Raw genomic sequence first — 18,159 nt, 5'->3', positions numbered from 1 at the left:
CCCATTCATCCATCCATCTGCTCATCCTTTCATCCATCCGCTCCTCCTTCCATCCATCCGCCCATCCTTCCATCCATCTGCTCATCCTTTCATCCATCCGCTCATACATCCATCCGTCCATCTATCCCTTCATCCATCCTTCCACTCATCTATCCTTTTGCCCATCCATCTATCCGGTCATCCATCCATCCACTTGTTTATCCATCCATCCGCTCATCCATCTATCCATCCACTCATCCATCCATCCATCTGCTCATCTTTCCATACATTCGCTCATACATCTATCTGCCCACCCATCCATCCATCTATCCGTTTATCCATCCATCCGCCCATCCATCCACTCATCCATCTATCCCCTCATCCATTTGCCCATCTATCCATCCGCTCATCCATCCATCCATCTGCTCATCTTTCCATACATTCGCTCATACATCTATCTGCCCACCCATCCATCCATCTATCCGTTTATCCATCCATCCGCCCATCCATCCACTCATCCATCTATCCCCTCATCCATTTGCCCATCTATCCATCCGCTCATCCATCCATCCACTAGCTCATCCATCCATCTAACCTCTCATCCTTTCCATCCATTTGCCCATCCATCTGCTGCCCGCCCATCCATCCGTCCATCTATCCGCTCATCCTTTCATCCATCCGCTCATCTTTCCATCCATTTGCCCATCCATCCGCTCGTACATCCATCTGCTGCCCGCCCATCCATCCATCCATCTATCCGCTCATCCTTTCATCCATCCGCTCATATATCCATCCGCCCATCTATCCGCTCATCCATCCATCCACTTATTCATCCATCCATCCAATCGCTCATCCTTTCATCCATCCGCTCATCTTTCCATTCATTTGCCCATCCATCCGCTCATACATCCATCTGCCCGCCCATCCATCCGCTCATCCCTTCATCCATTCATCCGCCCGCCCATCCATCCATCCATCAGTCCTTTTTTTTCTTGCTTTATTTAGAACTTCTGGGTAAGTGTTTTATAAAATTGTAGAAATATTAAATCAATATTAAGGGAATTTTAAGCACTTTTCAGGACCTTAGTGATTACAGGCGCAACAAAATATTGCTCAATAAAATGTAAACATATAAAGTCATTTTAGCTCATCCAAATGTTGAAACGGTATTACCATAAACATAACAGGACACTGCAAAACAAACAGTATGAAATTATATTATGAAAAAATGCTTCAAAAAGTGATTTCGAGTTAAGACACACACTAGATGCATGAATGTGACATGTCAATTGCTTTTATTTCGCAGGGTCAGTTTCCCAGCGTGGAGGATTTGAGCGTGGCGGAGCGAGCGCTACAGGAGATGAGGTCATTGGTCCGAAGCCTGCAGGAAGCAGTTTCGCAGGCTGCTGAGAGGAAGAGGAAGAAGGAACAGGAGGAAGAGGAGGAGAAGAAGAGGCAAGAGCAGCTGAAAGCCCAGCAAGAGGAGCAGAAGAAGAGCGCAGCGCTGTCGGCTAAAGAGAAAGCCAGAAAAGAGGGTGAGCGAGCAAGTCAATGCTTGTGAAAATGCTTTTCAAACCTGCGCTTTCTTTTTTATGTGGAAAGCAAAAGAATGTTTGTAAAGGCGACTTATTATGCCGCTTTTTAGATGTAAAATAAGGCTCGGATGTCCCTAGAGTGTGTGTATGTGTGTGTGAAGTTCATAATACCCCACAAATAATGCTTTCACAAATAATAACTCTCTGAAACGGACCCTTTTAGGTTTTGATCCTAATTGTGCCGTTTTGGTGACTGTCGCTTTAAATTCAAATGAGATTATTCTCTAGGGCAGGGGTCACCAATCTCGGTCCTGGAGGGCCGGTGTCCCTGCAGGATTTAGCTCCAACTTACCTCAACACACCTGCCTGGGTGTTTCAAGTATACCTAGTAAGACCTTGATTAGCTTCTTCAGGTGTGTTTGATTAGGGTTGGAGCCAAAATCTGCAGGACACCGGCCCTCCAGGAACAAGTTTGGTGACCCCTGCTCTAGGGGCAGATTCAAAACAGGACTAACGTTATCTGTGTGAAAAAGTAAAAAAATATGTGTGCATCAGTGTGTAAGAATGCGTCAGTCTATGGAGACTCCTGTTTATAATTTATATACATTTATGATCCTCTTATGCTGCGTTCACACCAGATGCGGACTAAGCACAAGTGATTTTCATTAAAATGTCAATGTAAATGTTATTTCTATAGCACTATTTAATACAACCAGACATTTACATTTAGTCATTTAGCAGACGCTTTTATCCAAAGCGACTTACAAATGAGGACAAGGAAGCAATTCACACAACTATAAGAGCAGCAGTGAACAAGTGCTATAGACAAGTTTCAGGTGTGTAAAGTCTAAGAAGCAAAGCATTAGTAATGTTTTTTTTGAGAGAGGCAGTTAGTGGTATAGCCAGAGAGGCAGTTAAGATTAGGAAGGAAAGTGGAGACTAAATAGTTGAGTTTTTAGTCGTTTCTTGAAGACAGCAAGTGACTCTGCTGTTCTGATGTAGTTAGGGAGTTCATTCCACCAACTGGGCAGATTGAATGTGAGAGTTCGGGAAAGTGATTTCTTCCCTCTTAGGGACGGAACCACGAGGCGACGTTCATTCACAGAACGCAAGTTTCTGGAGGGCACATATATCTGCAGAAGTGAGAGCAGATAAGGAGCAGCAAAGCCAGAGGTCGCTTTGTAAGCAAACATCAGAGCTTTGAATTTGATCCAAGCAGCAACTGGCAGCCAGTGCAAACGGGTGAGTAGCGGAGTGACATGTGCTCTTTTGGGTTCATCAAAGACCACTCGTGCTGCTGCGTTCTGAAGCAGCTGAAGAGGTTTGATAGAATTAGTTGGAAGCCCGGCTAGCAGAGAGTTGCAATAATCCAGTTTGGAGAGAACAAGAGCTTGAACAATGAGTTGAGCTGTATGTTCAGATAGGAAGGGTCGGACCTTTCTGATGTTATAGAGTGCGAATCTGCAAGATCGAGCAGTTCTAGAAATGTGCTCGGAGAAGTTTAGTTGGTCATCAATCGTTACTCCAAGGCTTTTTACCATTTTGGATGCAGTAATGGTTGCTCCATCCATCTGGATTGAAAAGTTATGGTGAAGAGTCGGGTTGGCAGAAACTTCAAGCATTTCCGTTTTCGTGAGGTTAAGCTGAAGATGATGATCTTACATCCAGTGTGAAATGTCTGACAGGCAGGCTGAAATGCGAGCTGGAACCGAGGGATCATCAGGGTGAAAAGAGGGGTATAGCTGGGTATCATCAGCATAGCAGTGGTAGGAAAATCCATGTTTCTGGATGACTGTTCCTAAAGATGCCGTGTAGATGGAGAAGAGAAGTGGCCCAAGAACAGAGCCCTGAGGTACCCCAGTGTTTAGATGCTGTAGGTTGGACACCTCTCCCCTCCAAGACACCCTGAATGACCTGTCCGAGAGGTAAGAACTGAACCATTGAATAACAGTGCCTGCGACGCCCAGTGACTCAAGCGTAGATAGCAGGATCTGGTCAACTAGAGGTTAACCAATGTGCTGCACAGTACAAATCAAAACAGATAAAAAACAATGTATATATAAAATTATAAAGTTATTGCTAAAACAGACAATTTTCACTGATAAAATGCCAAATCAAAGAGATAAGTTTTTAACCTAGATTTAAAAACAGACAGGGATGAAACAGATCTGATACAGAGGGGAATAGCATTCGACAGCCTAGGATCAGCTACTGCACGGTCACCTCTGCATTTCAGCCTCGACTTGGATATGCATAACAGTCTCTGGTTAGATGACCGAAGAGACCGACCAGGCTGATGCTCAATTAAAATGTCTGACAGATAAGAAGGTGCCAGGCCATTTAGAGATTAGTCAATGCAAAGATGTGAATAGACATCCTGTGATACTATTCACGTGAATGAATCTGCGTGAGTTGGTCGTTTTGCTTGTTTGTATTGCTCGAGTTGGAAAACCTGAACTTCAGCGGACATTCGCACCACATTAACAAATCATGCTCTTGTAGGGGAGTGAATATGACGTAGTGCTTGTTGTTGGTGTCCTGAGGGGAAATCCTCTTGCTGACTCCAGACAACGGCTTATCAAACTGGGCTCGGCTCAGTCGGAAGCACTGCTGAAAGCCGCCATCATCCAGGTGCAGTTTCTGGAGTAGTTGATGAACAGAGCTGGGTGCACCTCTGAAAGGATCTAGTGGACTTAGACACGGCGCCGAACGAACCTACTCTGTTTTTCAGCCTTCCTAAAGCACATAAACACAGCTACACTCTCAATATAATCCATGTTAGCCATTTAGCAATGAATGTAGAGTCACCAGGCAGACAGAAGCCCTGCTCCTGATGCGATTCCACGTCTACGGTGAAGTGAGTTTGACATGCGAATGAAGCAAGTAAATTTTCACGTGTCTGTTTACGAGCGAATAGTGCGATTTATTCGTGCGGGCCGCGTCTGGTGTGAATACAGCATGAGTCGCAGACATTATCTTCAGCAGCTCAAAACTATAATGGTGGACGGCTGCTTCTCACTCAGGGCTGTTTATGCTAATGAGGAAGAGATAGTCACTAGTGGGCGGGGCTTTCCCCCTCTGACACGTACAAAGGGAGAATGTCAATCAAAGCGTTTCTGCAGACTGTTTTTATCATGTGATTATAAATAAACAGAATTAATTCATTCGTACCATTAGAGGCTGGCTATATTCACACACTGCTGCCACACAATGCTGTACTATTATTAAATATTGCACAGCCTTCCTGTAAATCTGTTAAAAGGGGTCATTAACTGAGAAGCCAAATTTATTTAGATCTTATAACATATAAATGCTCATAGTACTATAAAAACATCCTGTACGTTTCAGAACTAAACACTTCATAGTTCCTCTAAAATCAGCTTATATTGAAAACAGTCTGACTAAATGACAAGGTCTGGAGTAATCTGCTCTATGATGTAATAAAGTGGATAAGCCCCGCCTCCACAGAAGATTGACTTCTACTTTAATGCCTGTTTAGCTGTTAATATGCAAAACTGTCAGCCAATCAGAGCAGTGGGCGTTTACTTCTAAGTCTACAATTGGCCACGCCCATTCATACAGCATGCTGATGAGTCAAAAACCAGGAGAGAAAATAGTCAATCACTTCTAAATTATGTGAAAAATTTGATTAACTTAAGTACGAACAGTACAAATTATACGAATGTAGTTCATGATTTCTTCAAAATGTTTTTTAATGTTAAATGAGCTACATTTAACTCGACTTGAGTGTTTTTTACTTGATTTACACAGGTCTGCAGACTGGGGCGGATGACAGTACTTTAAAATGGTACAACGGCCTGCAGGATTTGGCCAATCAGTGCGCTCAGGCTTTCAATGATCTCAATAAAGCCAAAGACACACAGGTAAGACAACCATTGCATTTTATTGGATATCTTATCAATGCGTTTGTTCTGAATAATTACACTGTAAAAAAAATATTGGTTGACTTTACCAATGCCTTAAATGTCTTTAACTTAATGAACCATGTGCATAATTCTAAGGGTGCTTTCACACCTAGACTTTTGTGTCAGAATCCGGCGCATTTACCCAGTTAACATGGTTCGTTTGGCATATGTGAATCCAGCAATCGCGCTCAGGTCCACGCCAAAACAATCGGTCCGAGATCGCCAGAATGAGGTGGTCTCAGCTCGATTGAAACGAACTCTGGAGCGGATCGATTAGTGAGAAAGCAAAACAATCCGATCCTATATCACAGTGTATTATGGATATGTAATAGGCATATACGGCTATATGAAGAGAGAATGATGAGTAGGGCAGGATGTCATTCCTTCTGGTAAATGTGCGTTTCTTGTTGAATATGAAAGTGTAAGCATGCTGAAATATTAACAAGAGCTATATTTCTTAGCTAGGGTTTAGTTAAAGGATCGTCTTTATCATGTATTTTGCTAGAGAATAAATTAGATTCATACTTTACCACACAGGGTAACTCTTGATGGGTGCTGGAAAATTCAATTCAATTCACCTTTATTTGTATAGCGCTTATACAATGTAGATTGTGTCAAAGCAGCTTCACATAAAAGGTCACAGTAAATAGGAACAGTGTAGTTCAGTTTGTAGTGTTTAAGTTCAGTTCAGTTTAGCTCAGTTCAGTGTGGTTTAATAATCACTACTGAGAGTCCAAATACTGAAGAGCAAATCCAACGATGCGCAGCTCTATAGATCCTGAACCATGCAAGCCAGTGGCGACAGTGGAGAGGGAAAAAAAACTTTACTAAATGGCGGAAGTGAAGAAAAAAAACCTTGAGAGAAACCAGGCTCAGTTGGGCACGACCATTTTAATTTCTCCGCTGGCCAAACGTCTTGTGCAGAGCTGCAGTCTCAGTGGTGGAGGCTGGAGGCTGGCCTCAGCGAAGACTCGTCTGTCTCTGGAGCGTCACAGGAATTAGTCTCATGTTCTCCACTCCTCCATGACCACCACAGTAGCTGCTCAGGATACGGCCTGGTCCAGGATATGGAAACCTTGGGATGATCTCGTCGTTGGTCTTGGATCGAATCAGTGACTCTGCATAGTCTGAGGGCCTCGGGAAGAGTATCCCCAGGTGGAAAAGGAGAATAAAGAAAATAATTAGCGTAGCTCCTGTTCATAGTGTATATAAACGAGATGCAGAACCTGTGTGGAAGCCCCCTAAGTGGTGCACTGAGTGTATGAAAATGAAGTCAATGTCCACTTCAGTTGAAGAAAAGTAATACACTTTTATTAATAAAATAAAATCCAGTGAAAAGGTAGAATAAACAAAAGACAAATGACAGAAACAATATCCTTACTTTATCCTCCGTTGAGGATAAAGGGCAACCAACCTCAATATACAGAAGTTGGGAAGCGCAAAGCTGGTCAGTTTGGTTCAGCTTTTATACTTCCAAAATCAGGTCATGCACATAACTACACCTCATATATCAGTGAGGACTTGACATACTGCATACAATTACCCGTACACCATCTGGGTTTTACCTAATATATCAAAACACTAATTATAAATCATTAAAGGACCAACCAATATGATGTGGTCTGACCCCTAAGTCAAGAATTCTACTATTCAGCAAAACTTATAGGTCATGTCTTATGTGAACAAATTTATAGCTGTTCCATAGGCACATCTTAGAACATAAATCAACATACAAACACTCTCATACACATTGTCTAGATACTTTTAAGACATTAAGCATTCTACAAGGTATTAGCAATGAGAGGCACCCCTAATTTACGATGACTATGAGACCCCTCCCGTCTTAGCGAGCAGAGTCTCAGGTCTTCAGGGTCAGCTGCGCGAGCTGTGTGCACTCCGAGGGTAGGAAGTCAGGAGAGGGTAGGAACAGATGAGGGTCCGAGAGAGGTAGCATCTCCGTTCCTGAGTCCTGCGTACCCTCTTCTGGTCACGTCGTGCTCTTCTGTTGCTCTTGACTGTTTCAGATAAAGTTGAACTTTAAAGTATTGGAATGTCAGAATACAGGAGAGGTTTGCGTTGGTGTTTTCGTTGTCTCACGTTAATAATGGCACCATTCGTTCCATGGGCACCATTCACTACACTATTCAAAATTAAAGCTTAGCTGTTTACTTATAACGTCTTGTTGCTCATCTCATAAATTAAAATAAGGACGCATGACAGCTGAGCGGCACTCAATAATAAACCCTGAAACTTTGACCAATGTGAGGAGAGTTTACTCGCACGTGACTTGTTTTAGCTATTTTGGTCCATTTAGAAACTTTGCTGTGTGAAAGCGAACCGCACTAAGAACAAACGGCAACATTATAACAATTTTAATCCCTGTTTCGGAACAAAACCGGGTTGAAAGCACCCTAAAAGTAAAGTCAAATCAACTTTGCAGTTACAATGGGTTTACTTCCTTTTTAAGTCAACCCAGGCTCATTCTGAGAACGTAGTCCCGGGGACGTTTCTGGAGACCGCGAAATACGTCCCGGGAGGTACATATTTTTGCAGTTTTTGTTTTCGCGAATCCGCGAGAGGCCGCTGTGCGGCTTTTTCCCCGCGCCGTTCTCACGTAAACCCGCTGGAGGCTGCTGTCGAACGACCTTCCGCCTGTCTGCCAGGATGACAGAATGATTGACCGTGCGACGGGCCAATCGGCTGACCCACCCTCCTCCGTCCCTAAACCCAACCAACGACGATTCACAAAAGCCGTCCAGAAAAAGAAAAGCCCTCGTCTGATTTTTACCACGTTTTTGGATTTTGACCACATTCTCACCCTGTGACGAACTTGTTTGCTTCATTTTTTTTGGATTTTGTTTTTGTTTTCTTACCTGATTTCTGGAACCGCTCTTCCCCGGACTCGAACCCGGTCGTCGTCGTGGTCAGCCCCTCTCTGCGCCTTGAGTCCGGCAGAGTACACGAAGAGCTAACCGGACAAACTAGTTGCAGCAGGAAAGCACTCCACACGGAGGCGAGCGGCCGGCCGGCAAGCGCCGAAGGGAACGGCGTCACACCGCCCCGCAGCGTTCGCTTAAAAAAATGAAATGCTACCGTACGTACCCCCGGCTACGTATTTCGCGGTCTCCAGAAACGTCCACAGGACTACGTTCTCAGAATGAGCCTGGGTTGTTTTAAGTACTTTTAAGGTTTTACTTTTGACAGTGCATGTTCTCATTTTTCATGTGTTATGAATGTGTGCAGACTAAAAAATTAAAAATGGAGCTCCAAAAGGCTGCGACCACACCTGTGAGTCAGATCGCCAACAGCTCAGGTGAGACCGATGTGGGGGAAAAACACCTACATGAAGTGCTGAAATGTATGTATAGTATTACCAATACCAAAACGCTGGTTTGTTCTGCAGATAATTGGAAAAAATATTGCTTAAGGGGGTTAATAATATTGACCGTACAATTGTTTTAAAAAATGTAACACAGCTTCATTTCTAACATAAATAAAACAAATAAGACTTTCTCCAAGAGTAAAAAATATTATATGAAATACTGTGAAAATTTCCTTGCTCTGTTAAACATCATTGGGGAAATAATTAAAAAAGAATTCACAGGATTACAAATAATTATGACTTCAACTGTGTATGTGTAACAAATGGCATACAGAGAGAATAATACATTTCCATCAGTATATTAAATAAGAGCTGCTTTTCCTTTAACCCTGGTTTGCATGCAGGAGCTCCACTGAAGGAGGCCTTTGAGAAGATCGATAAGCTTTTATCGGGACGTCCCGTGACATCGGCTGGAAAGACTGTGTCAACATCCCAGCATCCTCAGGGGCTGGAGTTTGCCAGTTATAGACTGGCAGAGAAGTTTGTGGTAAGACAAATGTTTACCTAACCCTTGTGTACTGTTCAAATTGACTACCTTTTGGTTATGTTGGGGGCTGTTTTTGCCCTATTGACTTCCATTATAATCACATTTTTTGATTGCAAAGCTGTGACAGCACATAGTCATGCCTTCTTGATTGTAGGGATTTTTTCCTGTTGGGAAGAGGGAGTTTAAGAGTTTACATTAAAAGTAACATACTCAATAAATAGTAGTAGTAAAAAAATTATATATATATCACAATTAAATAAAATATAATATATCTTATTATTCAATATATCATATTTATGGTGGCTTGAGAAAATCATAACTTTCCAACAGACTATCATAGAGACTCAAGGTTACGCTCATTTAACTCCGACTACCAATCTGCCAAGCACTGATGACCTTTCAACTTACTAGCCACACCCTAGCAACCACTTACGGCACCCTAGCAACAGTCCCATAGACTTCCATTGTAAAAACGGTCTTTTGACTTTACATTGGAGAGACTAACAATATACCAATCCATACCAGAAACATACTAATGACATACTAGCAACATGCTAATTCATACTAACAATAAACTAATCCATACTGGAAACATGTTAACGGCAAGTGAGTTTATACTAGAAATATGCTAGTGACATGCTAATTCATACTCAATGCTAACAACATGCTAATTTATGCTGGAAACATGGTAATTTATGTTAGCAACTGCCTAGCAACCACTCAAAACACCTTAGCAACCGCCTAGCAACACCTTAGTAACCACCTAGAACACCCTAGCATCCGCCTAGCAACCATCCAGAACACCTTAGCAATGGTCTAGCAATGCCATAGCAGTGACTAAGAACACCCTAGCAACGCCTTAGCAACCGCCTAGCATCTACTCAGAAGACATTAGCAACTGCCTAGCAACGCCTTAGCAACCAGTCAGAACACCATAGCAACTGCCTAGCAACACCTTTTCAACCACTCAGAAGACCCTAGCCACGGCCTAGTAAACACTAAAAACACCCTAGTAACCATCTAGCAACACCTTAGCAACGACTTAAGAAACCGCTTACCAACACCTTGGCAACCACCAAGCAGCCAATCAGAACATCTTAGCAACTGCCTAGCAATGCCTTAGCAACCACTCAGAACACCCTAGCAACCACCTAGCAACACCTTAGCAACCGCCAAGCAACCATTTAGAACACTATGCCAACTGCCTACCAACCCCTCAGAACACCCTAGCAATGTCTTAACAACCACCTAGTAATGCTTTTGCAATGACCTAACAACCACTCAGAACACTTTACAGCTGCCTAGCAATGCCTTAGCAACCACTCAGAACACCCTAGCAACTGCCTAGCAACACCTTAGCGACCACCTAAAGCACCCTAGCAACACCTCAGCAACCACTCAGAACACTCTAGCAACCGCCTAGCAACACGCTAGCGACCACCTAAAGCACCTTAGCAATGCCTTTGCAACCACTCAGAACAAACTATCAACCATCTAACAATGCCTTAACAACCACTCAGTGGTCGACCTAACAACCACTCAGAATACCCTAGCAACATCTTAACAACTACCTGGACACACACACACACACACTCTGGCAGCACAATATCTCTTTTCGTCATCGACGTCGCAATGTGTGTGTCCACTATAGTCACATCGCAGCATATTAAGCAAGTTAAGTTGAGATTATAGCCGATCAACAATTGAGAATACATGAGATTTATGGAGTCAGTGCAGTGTATAACCACAAGAGAGTGAAACTTTATTATTTACATGTGTTTTCAAGGCATTTCAAGAAAGTGTGAAGCAGTCAGGGACTATAGCGTAAAACTTTTACTGATTTATTAATGCAATGAAGACTACAGTGTTATTTACGTTACTAAATTTCTGTATCTGAATACTGTTTGACGCCATGATTTACTGTTTGAAAACCATAAAAAACTGTTTATTTACTTTTTTCTTTGCTTTTATTATTATTTCTTGCAATTATTATTTTTTATTCATGATTCACACCCTTACAAAATCAATCTAAATTAATGATGGAGCCATTTAAGCCATCTGGTAAATTTGACTTCATATTGCAATATACACTCACCGGCCACTTTATTAGGTACAGTGCAATTTCTAATCAGCCAATCACATGGCAGCAACTAGGCATGCAACATGGCAGCAACTGCATTTAGGCATGTAGACATGGTCAAGACGATCTGCTGCAGTTCAAAGCATCAGAATAGGGAAGTAAGAGGATTTAAGTGACTTTGAACGGTTGTTGGTGCCAGACGGGCTGGTCTGAGTATTTCAGAAACTGCTGATCTACTGGGATTTTAACGCACAACCATCTCTAGGGTTTACAGAGATTGGTCCGAAGAACAGGAAATATCCAGTGAGCGGCAGTTATGTGTGCGCAAATGCCTTAATGCCAGAGGTCAGAGGAGAATGGCCAGACTGGTTCCAGCTGATAGAAAGGCAACAGTAACTCAAATAAGCACTCGATACAACCGACGTCTGCAGAAGAGCATCTCTGAACACACAACACGTCCAACCTTGAGGCAGATGGGCTACAGCAGCAGAAGACCACACCGGGTGCCGCTCCTGTCAGCTAAGAACAGGAAACTGAGGCTACAATTCACACAGGCTCACCAAAACTGGACAAGAGAAGATTGGAGAAACGTTGCCTGGTCTGATGAGTCTCCATTCGGATGGTAGAGTCAGAATTTGGCGTCAGTGACAGGAAAGCATGGATGGTGTAATGGTGTGGGGGATATTTTCTTGGCACAGTTTGGGTCCATTAGTACCAATTGAGCATCATGTCAACACCACAGCCTACCTGAGTATTGTTGCTGACTATGTCCATCCCTTTATGACCACAGTGTCTCCATCTTCTGATGGCTACTTCCAGCAGGATAACACACCATGTCATAAAGCGTGAATCATCTCAAACTGGTTTCTTGAGCATGACAATGAGTTCACTGTACTCACATGACCTCCACAGTCACCAGAGCTCAACCAATTGAGCACCTTTGGGATGTGGTGGAACGGGAGATTCACATCATGGATGTGCAGCTGACAAATCTGCAGATCTCTGGGGAATATTTCCAGTACCTTGTTGAATCTTGTTGAGGATTAAGGCAGTTCTGAAGGCAAAGGTGGTCCATCCCGGTACTGTATAACCATATAATTTTAAGCTAGACACTAAGCTTTTTTTTTTTTGCACTGCAGCTGATGATCAACAGTATAAATGACACATTGTCCCTCTTCCCAACAGGTAAAACCACCAACAATCAAGAATGCATGATTATATGCTGTCCTGGCTTTGCAATCAATAAATGTGATTATAATGGAAGTCAATAGGGCAAAAACAGCCCCAAACATAACCAAAGGGTAGCAATTTGAAAACAACCCAACAGCACACAAGGGTTAAATATACAGTCCACATTTCGAGTGCAAATAAAGTTGATTTCAATAACACTTTCTCAGAAACAAGGAGAAGAGGAGGTTGCCTCTAATCATTCGGCTGCGTTTCCCATCGGCGCTGTGGCCTCGGGCATATGGGAACTCCATCCCAAAATTGGAGATCTTATACTCGCTCACCTACATAAGAAGTGCCCGTATGCTGTGCCGCACTACCCACCCATGGAGAGTGGCACATCTGTGGAGGACTACCAGAAGTAAGTCTATTGCATCTACTGTATGAGAGGAATTCATGGCTTAAATGTTTTATGACATCTTTCATTTATTTGAGTTACGCACTGCACACACATTCACCACCTTCTGGCATGTTAAACCAGATCATTTAATTAAATATGATTTGATTTATTTGATTTTATTATTCTTTTTACTTTATTTATTTTAGCATTTTATTTATTTAGATTATTTATTTTATTATTTTGTTTAAATTATTTATTTTATTTTAACATTTTTATTTATGTATGGCATGCATTATTTGGATGATGAATCTTTTTTTTTATTTATTTAGTTATACACTACAAAAATTCAGCAAAAACCTTCTGGTATGTTGAATATAATTTTATTAAATATTTTATTACGTTCTTTTATTTTAATTTCCTTTTTTGTTTGAATTTAATTGTTTAATTTTATTCAAAAAAGTTTAAGTTATTTTTTTTTATTTAATGTAATTTTAGTTTATTTAATTTTAATATTTTATATTAATTTATTAAATTTTTTGTTTTATTTTTTATTTTAAATAAATTTGTTATTTTGTTAATGTAATTTAGCTTTTAATTAGATTTTCTAATTTAATTATAATGTTTTATATAATACATTTTTTTGTTGTTTTTTTATTTTATTATTTTTATTTCGTTTTAATGCAATTTAATTAGTTTTTTACATTTAATTAACATTTTATTATAATCATTTTTTTGTTTTATTTTATTATTTTAATTTGTTATTTCATGTAATTTAATATATTTTATTTTTATACTTTTATACTTAATTTTAAGTAAAAAATTTTATTTATTTCTATTTTGTTTAGTGTAATTTAATGTTTAATTAGATTTTTTATTTTCTTAAATATTTTATATTAATTAGTTTTTTGTTTTTTATTTTATTGTTTAATTTATTTTATTTGTTAATGTAATTTTTTTATCGTTTTTTTATTTAATTTTAATATTTCATATAATTTTTTGTTTTAATTCTTTATTTTATTTAATTTATTTTATTTTGTCTTATTTAATGCAATTTAATTTATTAAATTTTTATATTTTATATTTATTTAATCTTGTTTATTTTTTAATACTTTTTTGTATTTTTTTATTTAATATAATTTTTTATTAATTTTTTTTTATAAAATTGTAATGTTTTATATAAATTTTTTTTCTTAATTTTCATTTAGTTTTAATGTAATTTATTTTTTTATTTGATTTTAATTTTATTTTAATATTTTATATTAATTTATTTTTTGTTCTATTTCTTTATTTTATTATTTAATATATTTTTATTTGTTTTATTTAATGTGATTTATTTTATTTATTTTAAAAAATGTATTTCTTTATAATTTTGTTTAATGTAATTTAATGTTTATTTAGATTTTATTTAATTTTAATATTTTATATTAATTAATTTCCTTATTTAGTTTTTTATTTTATTGTTTAATGTATTTTTAATTCGATTTTTTTATTTAATTTTGATGTTTTATATTAATTTATTTCTTGTTATATTTCTTTATTTTATTATTTAATTTATTTTTATTTGTTTTATTTAATGTCATTTAATTAAAACATTTTAATTAATTATTTAATTTTATATTTACTGTTCTTTATTATACTTTTTTTATTTGTATGTTTTTAGTTATGCACAGCATGTATCATTGGGATTATGAACTCTATCTTTTTGTAAATGTTTTTGTAGAATTCACTCAACTATATTTGTCTAAATTTAAAGGCATAGTTAACCCAAAGTGACAAATTCTGTCATCATTTACTCGTTCTCCACTTCTTCCAAACCTGTTTGAGTACAAAACATTTTTTCAATGTTCATGAACATACAAATATAGCCTCAGATACACAACAAAAAACAATGGAAAAGGGAATGGAAAAATACATCAATACAGGGAATCTGATCATATCAGGCAGTAGACTGCAGGTATATGATGACTTTTTAATACAACAAATTCAATTCACTTTCAATTCAAATAAGACAGCATTGTGACCTGTTCACATGCATTTGAGAAAATTATTAAATACACAAACATTTAGGCCTATATATGTATAAATCAATATGAGTGTACTTTTTGTCCATCAGGATTCTGGGATACCGTGTGGATGAGGGGAAAGTGGAAGGACAGGACAGCTTTCTGAAGAGAATGTCGGGAATGATTCGCCTTTATGCCGCAATAATCCAGATGAGATGGCCATACTCCAGCAAACAGGGGGTGTGTGGTGCTTCTGTACATTAATACCTTCTACAGTAGGACTGTCACAATAAGCAATATATCGACTGTGACCTCAGTCATTTTTGCCATCGCAATATATATTTACAAATTCACAAATAACGTTAAAGCCGTTTTACAATGACATTTACACTCTACCTCACTGGTGTCAGAGTTCATAATTGGACATTTACCTAATAGGACATTTAAGAGTGTGTATAATAGGACATTTACCCTTTTAACATCAAGTTATAGAATGTAAATAACCTTATGAATGATAAGTATTTTAAAGTGTTTATGGCTCTTTATGCTGTTATATAATCATTATATAATCAGTGGCATAAAATGATGTCAAAATAGTAGTAATATCACTTATTGCAATCATTTTTGTGATTAATATATCGCACAACAAAAATTCCTTATCATGACAGGTCACTTCTACAGGACACTTTAAACTTATCGTATATATGTTTAATAAAACTGTCTTATTCAAACGCACCAATATATATGACCTATATTCACTGAGAAATGGATACAAAGGGGCATCCTCATTTATGCTGGGCACTGTATGTGATTTAACAGATTTATATGCCTCTGGTTTATAATCATCTGAATATGTGATCTAATTCTGGTCTGCATCAGCCTCATCCTCATGGTCTGAATAACGGCTGGCGCTGGATGGCACAGATCCTCAACATGGAGCCGCTGGCTGACATCACAGCCACTATTCTCTTCGACTTCCTAGAGGTAAATACACATTTTTTTTTGTTTTTATTATTACAATCATATATATATATATATATATATATATATATATATATATATATATATATATATATATATATATATATATATATATATATATATATATATATATATATATATATATATATATATATATATATATATATATATATATATATATATATATATATATATATATATATATAGCATAGCCAAAATATATATATACAGTTGAAGAGAAATTATTCACCCTTCGGTGGATTTTTTTAAAATTCTTTTTGTAATATTTCTCAAATTCTGTTTAACAGAGTAAGGACATTTTCACAGTATTTCTTAAGTTTTTTCTTTGGAGAAAGTCTTATTTGTTTTGTTTTGCTGGAATAAAAAATGAATTAAAAGATTTACAAACTGCTAAGTTCAATATTATTGAGAATAATAATAAGAATTAAAGGATAAAGAATTAAAAACTAAGAATTATTGATTTATTTTTGGTTGAAATTACATTTTAATATAGTTAAATTTTAGTATATATATGTATATATATATATATATATATATATATATATATATATATATATATATATATATATATATATATATATATATATATATATATATATATATATATATATATATATATATATATAAAATTTTAATTTTATATATATATATATAAAATATATATTACTGTGACCTTTTATGTGAAGCTGCTTTGACACAATCTACATTGTGTAAGCGCTATACAAATAAAGGTGAATTGAATTGAATTGAATTCTTGTATATTTTTTCCCCAATTTCTGTTTAACGTAGAGATTTTTTTCAACACATTTCTAATCATAATAGTTTTAATAACTCATTTCTAATAACTGATTTATTTTATCTTTGCCATGATGACAGTAAATAATATTAGACTAGATATTCTTCAAGACACTTCTATACAGCTTAAAGTGACATTTAAAGGCTTAACTAAGTTAATTAGGTTAACTAGGCAAGTTAGGGTAATTAGTTATTATATAATGATGGTTTGTGCTGTAGACTATCGAACAATATATTGCTTAAGGGGAATAATAATATTGACCTTAAAATGGGTTTAAAACTAATAAAAACTGCTTTTAATCTAGCTGAAATAAAAGAAATAAGACTTTCTCCAGAAGAAAAAATATTATCAGACATACTGTGAAAATTTCTTCTCTCTGTTAAACATCATTTGGGAAATATTTAAAAAAAGAAAACAAAAATCAAAGGGGGTTAATAATTCTGACTTTAACTAATATATATGTATAAAATGTAGAGAGAGAGAGAGAGAGAGAGAGAGAGAGAGAGAGAGAGAGAGAGAGAGAGAGAGAGAGAGAGAGAAAATAACTGTATATTTGTCATGTGTGTTTCTTTAGGTGTGTGGAAATGCCCTAATGAAACAATATCGCGGCCAGTTCTGGAAACTGATATTGATTATTAATGAAGAATACTTCCCGAGGTATTTATGCTTTGTTTCCATATTACACTTTAAATGCATTTAATAGCTTCAAATTATATAAAAACCCATTTATCCATAATCTGAAAAAGAAATGAGCATAAACAACTGAAATGAACTGCTTTTATTATGCATTTATGCATTTAACTGTTTGTTTACAGTATTTTATGCAAGTGCATTATCAGTAAGTTAACTGTAATTACGGCTCAGTGGTAAGAAAGAAGCAAGAAGGTAACTGGTTCGAGTCCCGGCTGGGTCAGTTTGGATTTCTGTGTGGAGTTTGCATGTTCTCCCCGTGTTGGTGTGGGTTTCGTCCGGGTGCTCCGGTTTCCCCCACAGTCCAAACACATGCGCTATAGGGGAATTGAACTAAATTGGCCGTAGTGTGTGTGTGTGTGTGTGTGTGTGTGTGTGTGTGTGTGTGTGTGTGTGTGTGTGTGTGCGTGTGTGTGTGTGTGTGTGTGTGTGTGTGTGTGTGTGTGTGTGTGAATGTGAGTGTATGGGTGTTTCCTGGGTTACTGGGTTGCAGTCGGAAGCACATCCGCTGTGTAAAACATATGCTGGAATAGTTGGCGGTTCATTCTGCTGTGGCGACACCTGATAAATAAGGGACTAAGACGAAGGAAAATGAATGAATAAATGAATTCACTATAATTAGCTAAATATGTCATCCTTTCAATGAATGCTTCACTAATTTGATAAATTAATTACAGGTAGCAGTTTCTTTGTAACTAGTTAAACCCAACAC

The 18,159-nt window shown here is 37.6% G+C and overlaps 1 protein-coding gene across 2 annotated transcripts in view; it reads left to right on the top strand.

The window, feature by feature from the left end:
* Positions 1 to 18,159, top strand: part of gle1 (GLE1 RNA export mediator) — a 45,366-nt gene that overhangs the window by 23,894 nt on the left and 3,313 nt on the right. The window contains exons 7-14 of one of the 2 annotated variants that reach the window (XM_056464158.1): positions 1,286 to 1,514; positions 5,286 to 5,398; positions 8,684 to 8,753; positions 9,167 to 9,309; positions 12,787 to 12,977; positions 15,070 to 15,199; positions 15,839 to 15,943; positions 17,332 to 17,414. In XM_056464158.1, the coding sequence (XP_056320133.1) occupies positions 1,286 to 1,514; positions 5,286 to 5,398; positions 8,684 to 8,753; positions 9,167 to 9,309; positions 12,787 to 12,977; positions 15,070 to 15,199; positions 15,839 to 15,943; positions 17,332 to 17,414 (1,064 nt within the window). Of the gene's footprint in view, positions 1 to 1,285; positions 1,515 to 5,285; positions 5,399 to 8,683; positions 8,754 to 9,166; positions 9,310 to 12,786; positions 12,978 to 15,069; positions 15,200 to 15,838; positions 15,944 to 17,331; positions 17,458 to 18,159 lie in introns of those variants that run through there. The other variant, XM_056464159.1, reaches the window with a different exon arrangement.

Source organism: Danio aesculapii, chromosome 8, assembly GCF_903798145.1.
Source record: "Danio aesculapii chromosome 8, fDanAes4.1, whole genome shotgun sequence".
Taxonomy (NCBI): Eukaryota; Metazoa; Chordata; class Actinopteri; order Cypriniformes; family Danionidae; genus Danio; species Danio aesculapii.
Note: the sequence above shows the minus strand (reverse complement) of the source record. Positions and strands in the feature narration are given on the sequence as shown.